At 42.4% G+C, this 20,386-nt stretch overlaps 1 protein-coding gene across 4 annotated transcripts in view; it reads left to right on the top strand.

The window, feature by feature from the left end:
• RAB2A (RAB2A, member RAS oncogene family) overlaps positions 1-20,386 on the top strand; it is a 79,563-nt gene that overhangs the window by 27,552 nt on the left and 31,625 nt on the right. For all 4 annotated transcript variants that reach the window (XR_012157203.1, XM_073331079.2, XM_073331078.1 and 1 more), the window contains one exon: positions 20,057-20,139. Coding sequence is in view for 3 of the 4 variants with exons in the window: in XM_073331079.2 (XP_073187180.1) it covers positions 20,057-20,139 (83 nt within the window). In the remaining variant the exon portion in view is untranslated. The remainder of the gene's footprint in view (positions 1-20,056; positions 20,140-20,386) is intronic.

Here is a 20,386-nt window from a genome sequence, read left to right as displayed (position 1 = left end):
GGGCCTCTGCCAGTCTGCCCTGGAGGAAAATTCCTTCCCGACCCCAAATATGGTGATCAGCTAAACCCTGAGCATGTGGGCAAGACTCACCGTCCAGGCACCCAGGAAATAATTCTCTGTAGTAACTCAGATCCCACCCTATCTAGTGTCCCATCACAGGCCATTGGGCATATTTACTGCTAATAGTCAAAGATCAGTTAATTGCAAAAATAAGGCTATCTCATCATACCATCTCCTCCATAAACTTATGAAGCTTAATCTTGAAGCTAGATATGTCTTTTGTCTCCCATGCTTCCCTTGGAAGGCTATTCCAGAACTTCACTCCTCTGATGGTTAGAAACCTTCGTATAATTTCAAGTCTAAACTTCCTGATGGCCAGATTATATCCATTTGTTCTTGTGTCCACATTGGTACTGAGCTTAAATAATTCCTCTCCTTCCCTAATATATTTATAGACAGCAATCATATCTGTCCTCGGCCTTCTTTTGGTTAGGCTAAACAAGCCAAGCTCTTTGAGTCTCCTTTCATAAAACAGATTTTCCATTCCTTGGATCATCCTAGTAGCCCTTCTCTATACCTGTTCCAGTTTGAATTCATGCTTCTTAAAGATGGGAGACCAGAACTGCACACAATATTCCAGATGAGGTCTCACCAGTGCCTTGTATAACGGTATTAACACCTCCTCATCTCTACTAGAAATACGTCGCCTGATGCATCCCAAGGCCACATTAGCTTTTTTCACATCCGTATCACATTGGCGGCTCCTAGTCATCCTGTGATTAACCAATACTCAGAGGTCCTTCTCCTCCTCTGTTACTTCCAAGTGATGCGTCTCCAGTTTGTAACAGAAATTCTTGGTATTAATCCCTAAATGCATGACCTTGCACTTTTCACTATTAAATTTCATCCAATTACTATTACTCCAGTTTACAAGGTTATCCAGATCTTCCTGTAGGATATCCCAGTCTCTCTCTGTATTGGCAATATCTCCCAGCATCATGTCATCTGCAAACTTTATTAGAACATTCCCATTTTTTATGCCAAGGTCAGTAATAAATTAAATAATATTGGTCCCAAAACCAATCCCTGAGGAACTCCACTACTAACCTCCTTCCAGCCTGACAGTTCACCTTTCAGTATGACACGTAGTCTCCCCTTTAACCAGTTCCTTATCAACCTTTCAATTTTCATATTGATCCCCATCTTTTCCAGTTTAGCTAAATAATTCCCCATGTGGAACCATATCAGATGCCTTACTGAAATCGACGTAAATTAGATCCACTGCGTTTCTTTGTGCCAAACCAACCTGATCTCCTCCTTTTGAGAAGGTAACATTTTTTGACAGTCTACCTTTTGTAAAGCCATGTTGTATTTTGTCCCAATTACCATTGACCTCAATGTCCTTATCTACTTTCTCCTTCAAAATTTTTTCCAAGACCTTGCATGCTACAGATGTCAAACTAACAGGCCCGTAGTTACCCGGATCGCTTTTTTTTTCTCTTTTTTAAAAATGGGAACTGTGTTAGCAATTCTCCAGTTATACGGTACAACCCCTGAGTTTACAGATTCGTTAAAAACTCTTGCTAATGAGCTTGCAATTTTATGTGCCAGTTCCTTTAATAGTCTTGGATGAAGATTATCAGGGCCCCCCAGTTTAGTCCCATTAAGCTGTTCGAGTTTGGCTTCTACCTCGGATGCCGTAATATCTACCTCCATATCCTCATTCCCATTTATCATCCTACCATTATCCCTAAGCTCCTCATTAGCCTCATTAAAGACTGAGGCAAAGTATTTGTTTAGATATTGGGCCATGCCTAAATTATCCTTAACCTCCACTCCATCCTCAGTGTTTAGCGGTCCCACTTTTTCTTTTTGTTTTCTTCTTATTTATATGGCTATGGAACCTTTTACTATTGGTTTTAATTCCCTTTGCAAGGTCCAACTCTACATGGCTTTTGGCCTTTCTCACTTTATCCCTACATGTTCTGACCTCAATAAGGTAGCTTTCCTTGCTGATCCCTCCCATCTTCCACTCCTTGTAGGCTTTCTGCTTTTTCTTAATCACCTCTCTGAGATGCTTGCTCATCCAGCTTGGTCTACAATTCCTGCCTATGAGTTTTTTCCCCTTTCTTGGGATGCAGGCTTCTGATAGTTTCTGCAACCTTGACTTGAAGTAACTCCAGGTCTCCTCTGCCTTTAGATCCACAAGTTCTTCAATCCACTTCCCTAACTAATTTCCTTAATTTTTTAAAGTTAGCCCTTTTGAAATCAAAAACCTAGTCACAGATCTATTTTTGCTTATCCTTCCATTTAGTTTGAACTGAATTAGCTCATGATCGCTTGAACCAAGGTAGTCCCCTACAACCATTTCTTCTATGAGGTCCTCCCTATTCACCAAAACCAAATCTCAAATGGCATCCCCTCTTGTTGGTTCAGCAACTACTTGGTGAAGGAATCCATCAGCTATCGCATCCAGGAAAATCTGAGCCATATTATTATTACGAGCACTTGTCCTCCAGTCTATATCTGGGAAGTTAGTCTCCCATGATCACACAATTACCATTAGTATTTACTTCATTAAAAACATTGGAGGTCTCTATCCGTATCCAAATCGGATCCCAGTGGTCTATAGCACACCTCAAGTGCTGTTCCAGTGGAGTCTGTGATAGCTTTCTTCCCAAATGTGATTTTTGCTGTCACAGGGGAGTCTGTGATTTTCTTCACCAATGTGATTAAGACAGACTCTGTCTTATCCATTCCATTGCTTCTCATTTCTTTACAGTCTACCTCATCATTGATATACAATGCTACTCCACCACCTTTGCCTTTAGTTCTCTCTTTCCTAAACAGCACATACCCTTCAATACCTGTACTCCAGAGAGAGAGACAATGGAAAGCCCTGGGAGCCCTTGCCGGCAGCCTCCCCTTCCAGTCTGTAATGCTGGATCTCCGTCAGGGGCTCTCCTGGCATTTGGGCTGCAGCCACCTTCTGTGCTGTTGCCCTGCCTCCAGGCTTTCACTTAATGGCAACTTTCAGAGAATGGCAACTTTTTGCTGGCAACCGAGAGGTTGCTAATAACTGGCATCCACTGTAGTTGTAATATAGGTTCAGTGTCTGAGAGAGCAGATGTTCCTGTTTCAGAAACTGGCTGTACACCTCCACAATGAAAGAAGATTCTTTCCAATTCCTTCAGTGGTGTTGTATCTTCTTGTGTTCATCAGGAATTTCTCCAAAGTTCCCTTGTATGTGGCAGCAATAGAATTAAACCAGGTCCTTGCTTAAGATGTGGCTTTAGGTGGAAGAAGAGGGGAAAATGTTTCCTGTTGCCCTTATCAGGACTTCATGACCTTTAAGGAAGCTAAAATTGCTTCTGCAGATAAGTGTAGGCTTTATTTAAAACCTGAAGACCTCAACAGTGTTCATGTTTTCACACAGTGATCTCAGTAGTAAACAGGAAAAGCTTTTGGTTTCTGTGACTTAAAGGAGATCTCTTTAATATGTTCAAAAGGATGGATTTTAATTTCACAACCTCAACATAATAAGCACAAGTGTATCTAATTTAGGATGGGAAGAATGGGGACTGGATTTTGCACTTGGATATCTTTATCCCTCTAGAAATCCAAACTGTTTTTTTGAGATAAGGATCTCAGATTTATTTATTTTTTTTCCTCCGGCTGAGAATAGCTCATCTTAATTAGCCTCTTACAGTTTGTATGGAAACTTCCACCTTCTGTGTGTGTGTGTGTGTGTATATATATATATATATATATATTACTATACGTTCCATTCTATTCATCCGATGAAGTGGGCTGTAGCCCATGAAAGCTTATGCTATAATAAATTTTAGTCTCTAAGCCCTGGTCTACACTGGGGGGATTAATCTAAGTTACGCAACTTCAGCTATTTGAATAATGTAGCTGAAGTCAACATACTTAGACCTACTCATTGCGGTGTCTTCGCTACGATAAGTCGACTGCTGCCGCTCCCCCGTTGACTCTGCCTGCTCCTCTCAAGGTGGTGGAGTACAGGAGTTGACGGGAGAGTGCTCGGGGATCAATTTATCATGTCTACACTAGACAAGATAAATCGCCGCCCCTTCCCCCCCCCCTCGATTTGGCGGGTAGTGTAGACATACCCTAAAATGCCACAAATACTCCTGTTCTTTTTGCAGATACAGACTAACACGGCTGCTACTCTGAAACCTGAGAATGCTGAGGATTATTCTGAAATCATATGTTACTTTCTAGGTACTAAAAAGTGTCCTAAAAAGATAACTTTATCTGTGGACAATTCAGCAGCTATTTGTTTTACAAATCTTTAGGAAAAAGCTCACTCTTATGATAAATGTGTGTCTTGAATAACTTTGCAGGTAAGTTAAATTGCTTTTACATAGGTTTTCTGAGAATGCCCTGAATTAGTTGGAAGTGAATCAAGTTTTTCTGGAATAAATAATTGCAAGGTGGATCAGTCATTTACTCCTGGTGGAATTCTGTGCCAAAAAATTAAAAATTCTGTGCACAATATTTTAAAATTTTGCATATTTTATTTGTCAAAATTAACATAATATAATCATGGCAGTTTCAATTATTTTCGTAATTTATTTCAGAATACCTGTCAGCAAGTATATCTGTAACAATACAGACCAAAAAAAAAAAGATTCAGGAAATGTTTTTTGACAAATAGATTCCTTACTAGGCAAATTAATAAAGAACTTTGAGTAATTCATTTAAACTACAATATCGAAAGGTATTCCCCACACCCCTCAGAAGCAGTGCAAAGGCTTGGGGTAGTCCGGGGTAATGGAGAACCTGAGGGAAAGGGAATGAACCTAGAGGATTGTTGGGTGTGGGTGGGAAGTATGGAACAGGTTTTTTGCAGGGGAGGGAGCGATTGTTAGGGAGTTGGGGAGCCTTGCCCATGCTGACCTGACTGACTTCTAGCTTCTCCCATTCAGTCAGGCACATTTGCCCCTGTCCCCATGTGGCCCTGCAGCCCCCCTTCCATTCAGCCCTTGGCTCAATGCTGTCACCCCAATAGCTCCTGAGTCCATGCCCCAGTTTATTGCCCCACTAGCCCTTCTGAACCCCAGCCTGTGCCACCTAACCTGGTTCCACAAGCAGGGTGCTGTAATGGCCATAGCTGGCTGCTGGCCGTTACTGCCAGTCAACTGGCTGCTGGCTGTTCTGGCACCACAGCAGCCTCTAGTGGGAGAAAGGCAGAATTGCAGCACTTCTTTGGCAGAATCTATTTTCTGCCCAGAAAATCTGCGCTGAACATGAATTCTGTGCATGCGCAGAGGTCAGAATTCCCCCAGGAGTAGTCATTGCATGAAAGTGTGGGCTTGTGTGTGGTTGGATTCTATAATTTATTTACACATCTTGGGTGTAAAATTTCAGAAAATATTGCAGAACTACAGTTTAAGGGCACATATTTGTCTCCCCTTTCACTCCATCTAAAATATTGTATTGCACAGATCATACTTTAAGAACTGTTCCAAAGTGGCAGCCAACTTGGATATCCTTTTGCCCAAATTTCATGGGCTAGTGCTTATCTTTAGATTTACACACACAAGTGAACTGAGAGCTTATAAAATGTGTGTAAATTAAATTAATGATAAAATCTCAGTTACGAATAGATAATATTTGCAGTTAAAGGTCACGAACTTTCACTATGTCTTGTAAAGTTTGTATAACTTGTAGCACAAAGGGACCCCACTACTGAATGGGGCCACTTCGCTACTGTAGTACAAACAAGTAAGTCACTTATGTCCAATATAATTTTTTTATGCATTATATGCCACAAATCAGAAGATAAAGCTTTCTACACAAGAAAAAAAATATAGCAGTGGCACAATTTAAATTTACTGAGGAAACTAGTAATTTGAGTGTGTCCAGCATCTTGTATTTCTAGTGTCCAAAAACTTGATTACTGAGAAGAAAAGGGTCTTTGATCCTTACTGACAGCAGTCTGATTGGAAGTAGCATAGGCTTGTTTGCACATATAAGGCCAAGCAATAAGATCCATTTATAGTCTCCGTGCAGTATGCATTATGCACTGTGCAGTATGGTTGACGACAAGCATCTTTCTGGGGCAATAGGAAGGTTAAGTTTCACCGCTGAGCAGAGGGCCAGCATATGTCTAGTGCACCACTTATATCCCACTTAAATTTTCAAAATAGAACTTAGGTGGGACTTAGGGAAGGATTAGTGAATGACAATTTGAATTGTTTAAGAACACTTTACTAGATATCCAAAAAGCCATAATCCCAAAATCAAGCTAGGCGGCCAGGTGTAATCGGGAAATAAAGAAAGCTATAAAAAATATTTTTAAAAAATAACAAATGGAAGAAAGGGGAAGTTGATTATAATAAATATAAATCAGAAGCTAGAAATTGTGGGAAATTGATAAGAGAAGCAAAGGGACACAACGAGAAATCTATGGCCAGCAGCTTTGAGGACAAAAAGGAGGAGTTCCTTTAAGTATATTAGGAACAAAAAGAATCCTAACTATGGTATTGGTCCATTGCCATAAGGATAAGGTAGAATTATCAATAGTAATGCAAAAAAGGCTGAAGTGTTCAATAAATATTTCTGTTCTGTGTTGGGGGGGCAGGGAGAAACAGATCATGTTGTCCTATATGATAGCACTCTTTCTATTCCACTAAAACAGCAAGGAGTCCGGTGGAACTTAAAGACTAGCAGATTTATTTCGGCATAAGTTTTCGTGGGTAAAAAAGCATTTTTTCAGGCAAGATGCCACACATTAAATGGATAAAAGCTGGCTAACTGATAGGTCTCAAAATGTAAATGGGGAATCATCATCGAATGAGTGTATTACTAGAGGGGTCCTGCAGGGATTGTGGTTCTTGGTCCTATGCTATTTAACATCCTTATTAGTGACCTGGAAGAAAACATAAAACCATCACTGATAAAGTTTGCAGATGACACACACATTGGTGGGTTGGTAAAAAATGAAGAGGACAGATCACTGATTCAAAGTGATCTGGATTGCTTGGAAAATTGGATACAAGCAAACAGTATATATTTTAACATGGCCAAATGTAAATGTATATATCTAGGAACAAAAAATGTAGGCCATACTTACATGATGGAGGACTCTATCCTCAGAAGCAGTGATTCTGAAAAAGATTTGGGAGTTGAGGTGGATAATCAGCTGAACGTGATCTTGTAATGCAACACTATGGCCAAAAGGGCTAATCCAGTCCTTGGATGAATAAACAGGGGAATCTCGAATATGAGTAGAGAGGGTATCCCTCTACTTGGCACTGGTGCAGTTGCAGTTGGAATACTGATTCCAATTGCAGCGTCCACAAATCAAGAAAGATGTTGATAAATTGGAGAGGGTTCAGAGAAGAGCCATGACAACGATTAAAGAATTAGAAAATATTCCTTATAATGATAGACTCAAGGAGCTCAATCTGTTTAATTTAACAAAGAGAAGGTTAAGGGGTGACTTGATAATAGTCTGTAGATATGTATGTGGGAACAAATATTTAATAATGGGGTCTTCAGTCTAGCAGATAAAGGTATAACATGGTCCACTGGCTAGGAGTTGAAGCTAGACAAATTCAGTCTGGAAATAAGGCTTAATTTTTTATTTTATTTTTTTAACTGAGAGTAATTAACCATTGGAACAATTCATCAAGGTACATTGTGGATTCTCCATCACTGCCAATTTTTAAATCCAGATTGGATGTTTTTCTAAAAGATATACTCTTGGAATTATGTTGGGGAAGTTCAGTGGCTGTACTATGCAGGAGGTGAGACTAGATGATCACAGTGGTCCTCTCTGAGCTTGGAATCTATGAGTAGGTGTTGTGCAGGCCTTCTGCGCAGTGGTGAATTTAACCCTGCTCTTGGAGAGTTTTTGCCTGGGCTTATTTTAAGCCATGAGGATACATTTTCAGCCTCATAACTATATATATGAAATTATAACTTGTAACATTACTATAACAACAATTACTATAATATCACGATAGCAACAATGCTTGGTGCATCATGAGCCTTCCGCAGACACCCAAGATGACAAACTTTGCATTGGATACCACACAGTCATTTTACAAGGATGAACATGGGGATGCTGGGTGTTTCCCCGAGGTACAGAGCGTCACAGCGTGGTAAAGTTCCTACAGCGTGGGGGAGAAACAAGGCAGCTCTGCCAAGGAGCTTTCGGCAAAGGATTGCAGAATACCTATGGGAAAGTTTCCTAGAGATTACTATGGAGGATTCCCAGGACATCCCAGTGTACATTAACAAACTTTTCTGCCTGGCTCCCACCGGCTGTATTGTTAATTTCTGACCCTTATCCCTCCTCTTCCATGTAACAAAGTAAATGAGAGCTCAATCTCCATACACTATGCAGTATTAAAGTAGAATGAGCACTTACTGGAGTTCCCTTCTCCTGAATCGTGTGCACCAGAGCTGGAGTGCTGGGACTGGCTTGACTCCTCTGAAATCAAAAAGAGGTCCTGATTTGCCATGCCACCAGATGACCCTGTTGACTTTTGTCGACAAAACTGACAAGGCCTGAGTCAGTGGGGCTGTGACAGCAAGGCTGCAAAGGGTTCCCTGTGCTGCACCTAGAGCCTTTCAGAAGCAGGGTAGCTTCCCCCATGGCTGGGGGGTCGTCCTCGCAGTCCTAGCCAGGGATCTCAGCTCTATCCGAACCTCTGTATTATTCAAATCCCTTCCTTGTACTCCAGCATGAGATACGTGCTGTGGAGGTTTAGATAATAGGGTTTTGGATAAATGGGAATATACTGTATTGGCTTTTACAAGGAGCCTGATTAATCCTATTTCTTTGTCTATTCTATATGAATGTATAATATAGTGTCAGACCCGTTTTTAATTTTGGATTCAGCTTCCAGTCTGCTGTTTTCATAAATGTCATTCGTGGCATCATAAATAGTTAAACTCAAATTGGTCCCACCAGATCAGACTTGCAAAGTAGTAACATGAAGTCTTTTTTATAAATGTCTGAATCAATGTATTTAATATAAGGTTATTGGAAAAATGTAAAGCTTATTTTATGGCTGCTTAATAAACACTGCTTTTCTCTTTACTTTTTTTTTTTTTTTTTTTTTGCTGGTATCAGGAAGCCTTAACATGTATGTGTTTGATTAGCAGGGCTTAAAATTATGCATATTTAAAAATCAATTGTAGACCATTTTATTTGGTATTCTATGTGTATCTACCTGCTATTTTGGCCTTCTGCAGAAACACATTTCAAAAAGTACGATATTTGATACACGCTTTTTTTAGAATAAAAGACATTACTTATTAAAGAGCAAAATCATACATTTAGATTTATATGCAATTAATTGTCTTCTCTATAGAAACTTATGTATCCACTCTCTTATTCTATGTAGGGTGAAAAGAAACTACATTTAGGTAGAGTGTTGAGAACATATATATGAGGGCATGCTTGATGTAATGCTGATTATTGTGCCCTCAAACAAGTATTAAGTACTGAGCTGTAAATTCACTCATCACCTCTGTCAGGTGGTGGTGGTAATAACTAGGGTTGATTATTTGTGGCAAAAAATGGCAAAAGTGATGACTATTCTGGCAATAAAATAAAAGTATAGACTATTGTGGCTTTTTTCTAAGGGGAAGTCCTGGTGCATGATATTTTTCATGAAGGGAAATTATGATACTACATCAGATATTTGACAATAAATGTTTACAATAACTTCAAAACCCATGTGCTGTATGTACATGGAGCCAAATTTGTAAAACTTCATAGAGCCACTTGCTCAGTAGCAGGCTAGACAGGGTGACCAAGACTACGATTTTTCAGGGGGGTGGGGGGGAAAAACCTGTCATGTTTTTTGTGATGGCATTTATGATCGTGGCAAACAGGCAACCTTAATGTAGTAGTATCTGTGGCAAATGCCTAACCATATCAGAATAGCATAAATACGGTCTGATGTGATTTCAGCATATCGCATGCAGTACTTTGGAACACTGATATTTCTGTTTGTGAGGAAAATTTTTTTGAGTAGATACAGACATGTATTTCACTTAAGGATGCGTGTGCCCAGCACACAGGAGCCAGAGACTTTTGCCTAGCACTACCTGGAGAGGGTCAGCACTCGTACCTCGTGGCTGTGGCCCCTCCCCTGGGTATATATGAGGCAGTGCGACACTGATTCCCCTCAGGGTGGCGCACACACACTCTCACACAATGTTGCTAAGGAGTCTTTTTCACTCAGCTCTCTCCAACCAAGTCAGTGACTACCAACATTTCTCTTCTGGGTTTGGGGGAAATGGGGCACATCTGGACTCGTTGAGGGTGCAGGGCTTGTGTCCAGAACAGGAAGCCTAACTCCATACCAACGTGTTGGAACCTTGGGCCATCCACAGTGCACGTTGTGCCTTCTGGGACTACATCATACACTCAGTGGTTCGCATACTCACAAACTATCAAAACAATGTACCATGTGAACAAGCAGGGATAACATTCCATGTTACTGTGTCTGGAGGCAGTCAACCTGTGTCAATGTTTTTGCATCAAAGATGACAACATTCCAGTAGCAATCCGTTTGCCAGGAATGTAAAATCATCTTGCAAACCATCTCAGCCACGAGTGGTCCTTGAAGTGTTCTCTGGGTCGTCTTTGCAACGTGGGGCATCCCCATCATCAACCTGTTTGTGACGAGGGAAAACAAAGTCATCTATTCTGCTCCCGGAGAGGTCTCAGTCCAGGCTCCCTCTCCAACAGCTTCCACTGCAGCTGGCAGTGGGCTCTTTTGTATGCCTTTCCCCCTATTCCGATCATTCTACAGGTCATCCTCAAGCTCAAGGCGGATCAGGCCAAAGGTCATCCTCGTTGCTCAAGTGTGGCCAAGACAGTACTGGTTCTCAGACCTCCTTGCTCTATCAGTTCAGCCTCCCGTACTGCTTCCTGTCCGTCCCAACCTCCTCACTCAGGACCATGACTGCACTCTCCATCCTGCGATCAGCTCCCTGCACCTTATGGCATGTATGCTACATGGTTGAATGAAGAGGAGCAGCAGTGCTGGGTGGCTTTCCGATAAGTTCTCCTCAACAGTAGGACGGTCTACTTAGTGAAGTGGAAGAGGTTTTTGGTGTGGTCTTGACCTGTGGGATCCAACTGACAGGGCTCCCATCCAGGACATATTGGAGTACCTGCTATGTCTTCAGAAATCGGGCCTTGCTCTCAGTTTACTGAGAGCGCATTTGACAGCGGTATCTGTGTTCCACCCTCGACTTATTTTTTTTTTCCATGCCATGTGGACAAGATTTCTGAAGGGCAGAGTGGATTTGATTTAAATCACTAGTCAGGAAGACTCGATTTAATCATGGATTTCTATATAAAAGTGTATTCTTGTTGGTTGTTATAACCTTAATACATATTCTTCACAACTCCGAGATAGATGAGACCCAAACCTGGGTCTCTTTTATGGCCTGCTTCCATTATAGTTTTCCCTTCTAGTGAGAGAATGGTATGGTAGATCTCAAATCAGTGAAGGCTACACTCAGAAAGACCTCAAGACTTCTGGAATATGCTGCTCAGACAGTTTCCTTTTTGTTTCTACTGCCTGTCCCTCCCCTCTCACATTTATCTCCAGTCTTCTTCTCATTGTCCAGATCTATTCCGCCCCCAACAATCTTTTATTAACTGAACTTTCTGGAAGTTTGCGCTTTTAGCCCTGGTCTACACTACGAGTTTAGGTCGAATTTAGCAGCAGTAGGTTGATTTAACCCTGCACCCATCCACACGACCAAGCCTGTTTTGTCGACTTAAAGGGCTCTTAAAATCAATTTCTGTACTCCTCCCTGGCGAGGAGTTTAACGCTAAAATGGACCTCGCTGGGTCAAATTTGGTTAATGTGGATGCAACTCGATAGTATTGGCCTCTGGGAGCTTTCCCACAGTGTTCCATTGTGACCACTCTGTACAGCACTCTCAACTCGGATGTACTGGCCAGGTAGACAGGAAAAGCCCCAGGAATTTTTGAATTTCATTTCCTGTTTGGCCAGCATGGCGAGCAGATCAACACAAGTGACCGTGGAGTCCCAGAATTGCAAAAGAGCTCCAGCATGGTGGTACTGGATCTGATCGCTGTATGGGGAGAGGAATCTGTGCAGGCAGAATTCCATTCCAAAAGACGAAATGCCAATATATTTGCCAAAATCTCCACAGGCATGTTGGAAAGAGGCTATAACAGGGACACTCAGCAGTGCTGCGTGAAAGTTAAAGAGCTGAGGCAAGCCTACCAAAAAACAAAGGATGCAAACGATCTCTCTGGGTCAGAGCCCCATACATGCCGCTTCTATAATGAGCTGCATGCAGTTGTAGGGTGGGCCCCTACCACTACCCCATCACTGTCCATGGACCTCTGTAAGCAGGGAGTCTCATGCAACAGGGATGAGGATTTTGTGGATGAGGAGGAGGTTGAGGATAGTGCACAGCAAGCAAGCAGAGAATCCCTTCTCCCTGGCAGCCAGGAACTGTTTATCACCCTGGAGCCAATACTCTCCCAGGGTGGGCTCCCGGACTGTCATAAATATAAAGGGAAGGGTAAACCCCTTGGAAATCCCTCCTGGCCAGGGGAAAGCTCCTCTCACCTGTAAAGGGTTAAGAAGCTAAAGGTAACCTCGCTGGCACCTGACCAAATGACCAGTGAGGAGACAAGATACTTTCAAAAGCTGGGAGGAGGGAGAGAAACAAAGGGTCTGTGTGTCTGTCTATATTCTGTCTTGGCCAGGGATAGACCAGGAATGGAGTCTTAGAAGTTTTAGTAAGTAATCTAGCTAGGTACGTGTTAGATTATGATTTCTTTAAATGGCTGAGAAAAGAACTGTGCTGAATAGAATAACTATTTCTGTCTGTGTATCTTTTTTGTAACTTAAGGTTTTGCCTAGAGGGGTTCTCTATTTTTTTTAATCTAATTACCCTGTAAGGTATCTACCATCCTGATTTTACAGGGGGGATTTCTTTATTTCTATTGACTTCTATTTTTATTAAAAGTCTTCTTGTAAGAAAACTGAATGCTCTTTCATTGTTCTCAGATCCAAGGGTCTGGGTCTGTGGTCACCTAGGCAAATTGGTGAGGCTTTTTACCAAACCTTGTCCAGGAAGTGGGGTGCAAGGTTTTGGGAAGTATTTTGGGGGGAAGGACGCGTCCAAACAGCTCTTCCCCAGTAACCAGTATTAGTTTGGTGGTGGTAGCGGCCAGTCCAAGGACAACGGGTGTAATATTTTGTACCTTGGGGAAGTTTTGACCTAAGCTGGTAAAGATAAGCTTAGGAGGTTTTTCATGCAGGTCCCCACATCTGTACCCTAGAGTTCAGAGTGGGGGAGGAACCTTGACACGGACCATGAAACCGGAGAAGGCACCTCTGGTGAGTGTACCTTTGTAAATATAATACAGGGTTTAAAAGCGTGTTTAATGATTAATTTGCCCTGAAGACTTGTGATGCATTTGCGGAAAGTATAGCTACTGGAAAAGTCTGTTAACGTGTCTGGGGATGGAGTGGAAATCCTCCAGGGACATCTCCATGAAGCTCTCCTGGAGGTACTCTAAAAGCCTTTGCCATGCAGTGGAGGGAGGCCTATTCATGCTGAGCTGTTCACGTTTGGCTGAGAGGGATCTTCCCTGATACTAGCCACGCAGTTGGGGTGGGGGGGTGGGGCGTGGTGAAGCACATGTGCTATGTAATGTGAATTGCTTGATTTAGTGTGAAGTAGTCTTCCCTTTGTTCTCTAAAATGTATCTTTTTAAATACTACTCTCCCTTTTTTTTCCTCCCATAGCTGTAAATGTTTCTACGCTCCCCCTATCATCTCCGTCCCAGAGGCTAGGGCAGATTAGAAGGTGAAAAAAACGCACTCACGATGACATGTTCTCAGAGCTCATGCAGTCCTTTTGCACTGAAAGAGCTCAGCAGAATGCGTGGAGACAGACAATGGCAGAGTCCAGGAAAGCGTTAAATGAACATGTTGAGAGGAGGGAGGAGCACACTAAGAGGAGGCAGGATGCAATGCTGATTCTAATGGGGGAGCAAACTGACGTGCTTAGGTATCTGGTGGAGCTGCAGGAAAGGCAGCAGGAGCACAGACCGCCGCTGCAGCCCCTCTATAACCACCTGCCCTCCTCCCCAAGTTCCATATCCTCCTCATCCCGACGCACAAGAACATGGGGGGAGGCTATGGGCACCCGGCCACTTCACTCCAGAGCATTGCCCAAGCAACAGAAGGCTGGCATTCAATAAGTTTTGAACTGTAGTGTGGCCTTGTCCTTCTCTCCTCCCCTCCCCTCATCCATCACCCCACCCGGTGCTTCCCTCCTCACCCGCTCCTCCTGGGCTACCTTGCCAGTTTTCCCCCTATTTGTGTGATGAATTAATAAAGAATGCATGATTTTGAAACAATAATGACTTTATTGCCTCTGAAAGCAGTGATCAAAGGGGGGAGGTTGGTTGGCTTACAAGAAAGTAGAGTCAACCCAAGGGGGTGGGTTTTCATGAAGGAGAAACAAACAGAACTGTCACACTGTAGCCTGACCAGTCATGAAACTGGTTTTCAAAGCTTCTCTGATGTGCAGGGCGCCCAGCTGTGCTCTTCTAATCGCCCTGGTGTCTGGCTGCCAAGGGATTTTCCGACCCCTCCATAAACATCTCCCCTTACTCTCACAGAGATTGTGGAGCACACAGCAAGCAGCAATAACAATGGGAATACTGGTTTTGCTGAGGTCTAACCTAGTCAATAAACTGCGCCAGCAAGCTTTTAAACTTCCAAATGCACATTCTACCACCATTCTGCACTTGCTCAGTCTATGGTTGAACTCCTTACTACTGTCCAGGGTGCCTGTGTATGGCTTCATGAGCCACGGTATTAAGGGGTAGGCTGGGTCCCCAAGGATAACTATAGGGATTTCAACATCCCCAGTGGTAATTTTCTGGTCTGGAAAGTAAGTTCCTTCCTGCAGCTGTTCAAACAGACCAGAATTCCTGAAGATGCGAGCGTCATGCACCTTTCCCAGCCATCCCACATTGATGTCGGTGAAACATCCCTTGTGATCCACCTGTGCTTGCAGCACCATTGAAAAGTACCCCTTGCGGTTTATATACTGGCTGCCTTGGTGGTCTGGTTTCAAGATAGGGATATGCGTTCCGTCTATCCCCCCCACAGTTAGGGAACCCTATTGCAGCAAAGCCATCCTCTATGACCACATTTCCCAGAGTCACTACCCTTGATACCAGCAGCTCAGTGACTGCGTTGGCTACTTGGATCACAGCAGCCCCCACAATAGATCTGTCCACTCCAAATTGATTCCCAACTGACCGGTAGCTGTCTGGCGTTGCAAGCTTCCAGAGGGCTATCGCCACTCGCTTTTCAACTGTGAGGGCTGCTCTCATCTTGGTATTCTTGCACTTCAGGGCAAGGGAAAGCAAGTCACAAAGTTCCATGAAAGTGCCCTTACTCATGCGAAAGTTTGGCAGCCACTGGGAATCATCCCAGACCCGCAACACTATGTGGTCCCACCAGTCTGCTTGTTTCCCGGGCCCAGAATCGATTTTCCACGGCAGGAATCTGCCCCATTACCAGCATGATGTCCAAATTGCCAGGGCTCGTGCTTTGAGAGAAGTCTGTGTCCATGTCCTCATCACTATCGTGATCGCGCTGTTGTCATCTCCTTGCCTGCTTTTGCAGGTTCTGCACGTACTGCAGGATAATGCATGAGGTGTTTACAATGCTCACAACAGGAGCGGTGAGCTGAGCGGGCTCCGTGCTTGCTGGGGTATGTTGTCTGCAGGAGAGCAGAGTTACAGCGGAAGTGGTGGATGATGACAGATGCCACGAGAATAGATATTTATACAGAACGACGAGAGGACCTGCAAGGTGGATTCATGGCACCAGGAGGGCAGAGTTGCAGTGGAAGCGGTGGATGACTATGATGGTTAGCAGTCCTACTGCACCGTCTGCTAACCGCAGTATGGCATCTGCACGGAAAAAGGCATGAAATGATTGTCTGCCATTGCTTTCACGGAAGGAGGGGCGACTGACGACAGGTACCCCAAACCACCCGCGACAATGTTTTTGCCCCATCAGGCATTGGGAGCTCGACCCAGAATTCCATTGGGCAGCGGAGACTGCGGGAACTGTGGGATAGCTACCCACAGTGCAACACTCGGAAAGTCAACGCACACCATAGTACTGTGGACGCACTCTGCCAACTTAATGCTCTGGGGGGTGGGACGACAACACAGTCGACTGTACAAAATCGTTTCCTAAAAATCAACTTCTATAAATTCGACCTAATCTCATAGAGTAGACATGCCCTCAGAGAGAGGTAAGGGACTGACTGTGTGTATGCAAATTTGCAGAGGGACTATAGGGTTGAGGTCTGTTATTTGTCACCTCTATATATCTTTTTTTTTATTTATTTTAAAACATTTTTGCTGTTAACAAGCATGTTCTCTCTGGAGACACAAATCCACAGTTTGAGAACTGCAAAGCTAAGCCTCTCTGATGGTATCTTCTAGACTTAGCACTGAGTCCCATTGAGTAGATAGAAAGATTATTTAGGTTAATCTATACACAAGCCGCTGGAACCCCATAAGATTGGGTCCCCCCTAATCCATTAACTATTGGAATTCATTTACAAAACTTTTCTTAAACATTACATGAATATATTGTCTCATACTATAGAATTAGAATGTATAATCCATATTCCATGATGAGATATCTTTGAGCTATAATGTATCTTAATTAAAACTGTCTTTAGATAGGGTTTTTTTCCCCCCCTCAAAAAGCATTTTATCAAAAAAATCTGATTTAAATTAAAAAAATCTGTGGGATTTTTTTATTTTTATTTTTTTTATCATTGATTTTTTATCCACCCTGCTGAAGGGGCTTCTCTCCTCACATCCTCCAGTCTAAGAAACAGTTCCCTTGTGAGACATGAACACAGTCCTGGCAGCTCTGATGGGCCCTTCCTCCAGGCCCCTTGCGGCCTGCCCACTTTCCCTCCTGTCTCAGAAAACCATGTTCCTGATTGCTATCACTTTGGAAAGAATGGTGTGAGAGTTGCAGGCCCTAATGGCTGAGGCACCTTATACTCATTTCCCCAAAGACAAGATAATGTGATGACCACACCCAAAATTTTTATCCAAGGCAGTCTCTCAGTTGCATCTGAATCAAGCATTGTATTTACCTGTGTTTTTCCCTAAGATGGACTCTTCCCCAGAAGAACAATGCCTTCATGCTCTGGATGTCAGGGGATATCTAGCCTTTTACCTAGACAGGAGCAAACCATTTTGTGTTTCTCCTTGCTTGTTTGTGGCAGATGCAGACCGCATGAAGAGGCAAGCGATCTCTGCACAGACAATCTCTAGATGGATACTGTCTTGTATCAAGGCTGCATATGAGATAGCTTTGGCTATGCCTCCTCATTGCACACGGGCTCACTCCACAAGAGCACATCAATAGCGTTCCTCAGTGACGTTTTCATACTGGACACTTGCTGAGCAGCCACGTGGTCATCCATGCATCCGTTTAGGGACCATTATGCTATTTCTGCATCTTCCATGCTGATCCAGGTGTAGGGATTGCAGGGCTGCCCTTCCAATTGCAATAAACTCCAAACCTCTCTGGATTCGGGTACTGCTCGCAACTCACCTAGTTGAAATACACGCCTGCATCTACTCAAAGAAAAATAAATGGTTGCTAACTGTAACTGTGGTTCTTCAAGATGTACTCCATGACCCACCCTCCATCCATCTGTGTGGAGTCTCCTCTCAGGCTTTTGGTGCGAAGCAACTGAGGGGGATCAGAGTGGCACCACCTCATATAGCCAGGGGAGGAGCTACAGGCATGTGGTGCAAGCACTACTCCTCAAAGGGCACTGCTAGGCAAAAGTCTCCTACTCGGCACACTGGCACGAACACACCTCAGTGGAATAAACGTCTACGTCACATCTCGAAGAATCAGTTACAGTAAGTAACCCATTTTTTACCAGTGTGAGAGTTTGAAAACTATTCACTTGCTCGGAAAAACAAAAATTATATTTGTAGAATTCATGGAGCGTCTGGGTTTTGGAACTAAGGACAGAGTTGTAAAACCTTATTGGCATCCTGTCTGTAGTACATATAAACTTGAACAGCGTACGGAGAGTAGCAGTTTTTAACTTTGTAAAGATGTATGTGTGGGCATAGCACCTGAAAAGTGGCTAGAGTTCTGTTTGATACAAGTGTTCCAAGAAAGCAATTTAAAAAGTATAATTTTAAGTGTGTGTCTGTGTGTGTGTGTTTTCCCCAGTGTGCTTAGGGCATAAGCTTTTAATAAACTGTTTGTTACTGGTTAGCCTGGAAGGTCATAATGTTATTCGAGAAACCCATGTACACCACAGCAAAACTCTGCTAAAACAAAATATTCTTAACAATGTGTGTGGGTTTTGATTTTGTTTTCTTTAAAGATTTAATATTATGGATTCTTTTGTAGAGTAGATATGGCCTATGTCACTCTTGCTAGTGAACTCTTCCTGATTCAAGAGGGCCTTTCTTGGAAGATAAGCTTATTCAATGGGAGTAAGTTCCTTGCAGATCCAGTAGGCATATCTGGCAGAAGCCTCTCTTTTTCGATAAAATATCATGTATGCTTAATATTGTTTTCATTTTTCAAAAATCATTATCTTAATTTCAACTGAGTAACAATATTTTACTACCTGTGGGGCCTTCTCCACATAAACGTTAGTATGTCCTAATCCTACTCAGTGGCATTTTCTGACATCACTGGAAGACATATTGTACTATGTGGCTTAGAATTAGAGGTGAACGTTTCACATCTCAGTATTTATAATAACATGGTTGTCAGATGCTGGTGAGCATTTCTCTTGGGAAATGGGGGAAGGGAGCTCAGAGTCTGCTGCTGTGAATTTCTGCATTTTCCAGGAGCTGAATCTTGATTAGGCCTACTCTTCTGTCCACTGAACCTGTTTAACTTTCTGTAAATTGTTTACTTACTGTACAGTTGACTAACTACATTTGTCATTAGTTCCCTTGCCCTGAAGAATTTAATACTGTCATATATGCAGAAATGGATCTCTACAAATAGAAATAGTACAGGTGAATCTTCTCTGAAAGCTGCATGATGACACTCCCAAGGGGTTAGGGACATTTTGGTCTGCGCAAAGGGGTAAAAATAAACTGGAGAATCTTTCACGATGACCACAAATATCAATCGGTGGGCCACATCACTTGTGCAGAGATACCTTTGTAACAGAAATTCTTATCTACAAAAAAGAGAAACTGCCTAATATATGCAGGATCTCTGGTGTTTGTTTCACCAGTGGGTATGAAGATGACTCTTACATCCTGTTGCCTTTTGGCAAGCATTATATATCAAATAGAAAGGAAACTGATTAAGTGGAGAGCAGAATGATATGAAATTAAATTCTGAACCATTTTCTGTTTTTCATAATAAAATGATTACTGAAAGAATTCCATCTGAAGACTGTTGAAAGCTGGCTGCAGTTTATGATATAACGGATAAAATCTGCATCCTTGGCCTTCCAACAACCTTTACACCAGCAGATGGTGGGCGTAAAGATGTCATTCATCATTTATTTACAATGGGCTTTATTTATTCTAGTGTCAACAGCTGCCCCAGGGAGCGGGTTATTGAATTCAAATGTGAAGCTCTGGGTTATTTGCTTCCTTTCAAATTTGTCTTCAGAGCTTAGTTGCTAGGAGTCCATTCTGTGTTCTAATAATGATTCATGTATTGTGAAGCCATTCAGTAAATTGGGTTGTCAGGGATTGCCAAAAAAGGTTTAGAGGTCTTGTTCCTGATCTTTCTTTCTCTCTCTTTCTTTTTTTATTAATGACATTCTGCTGTAGTCATCTTCTTATATGTGACTTTTTTCTTTCCAGAACTAGTGAGGTTTTGTTCCCCAAGCCCTCCCCACTCCCACCCCAAAAAAACCCTCAATGTAATTAATAAGTTGGTAGCTTTCGTCACAGATGGTAATTTAATAAATGAAATAACTGTACTTTGTTTTCCTACAGGCAGGGCAAGAGTCCTTCCGTTCCATCACAAGGTCATACTACAGAGGGGCAGCAGGGGCTTTACTAGTATATGACATTACAAGGTGGGAAACTTACTGAAGGACATCAGAAATATTTTAGAATGTACAATTAGATTTTTTTTGTCTGTAGAAATGTTATTGATACGTTTAGATGTCAGTGAGTAAAATAAACTGAAATACAAGCCACGCAAAAACTGTAATAAATGGAGTATTAATGTCACCTGGTTTAAATGTTGAAAAGTTAAGAAATGTCAAGTGAAGGTTGAACCTTATCTCTGTACCATATGGTCTTTAATTTCATGATTTACTT

The sequence above is a fragment of the Lepidochelys kempii genome, chromosome 2 (genome assembly GCF_965140285.1).
Source record: "Lepidochelys kempii isolate rLepKem1 chromosome 2, rLepKem1.hap1, whole genome shotgun sequence".
In the NCBI taxonomy this organism is placed as follows: domain Eukaryota; kingdom Metazoa; phylum Chordata; order Testudines; family Cheloniidae; genus Lepidochelys; species Lepidochelys kempii.
The sequence above is the reverse complement of the archived record's forward strand: the minus strand, read 5'-3'. Positions and strand labels throughout refer to the sequence as shown.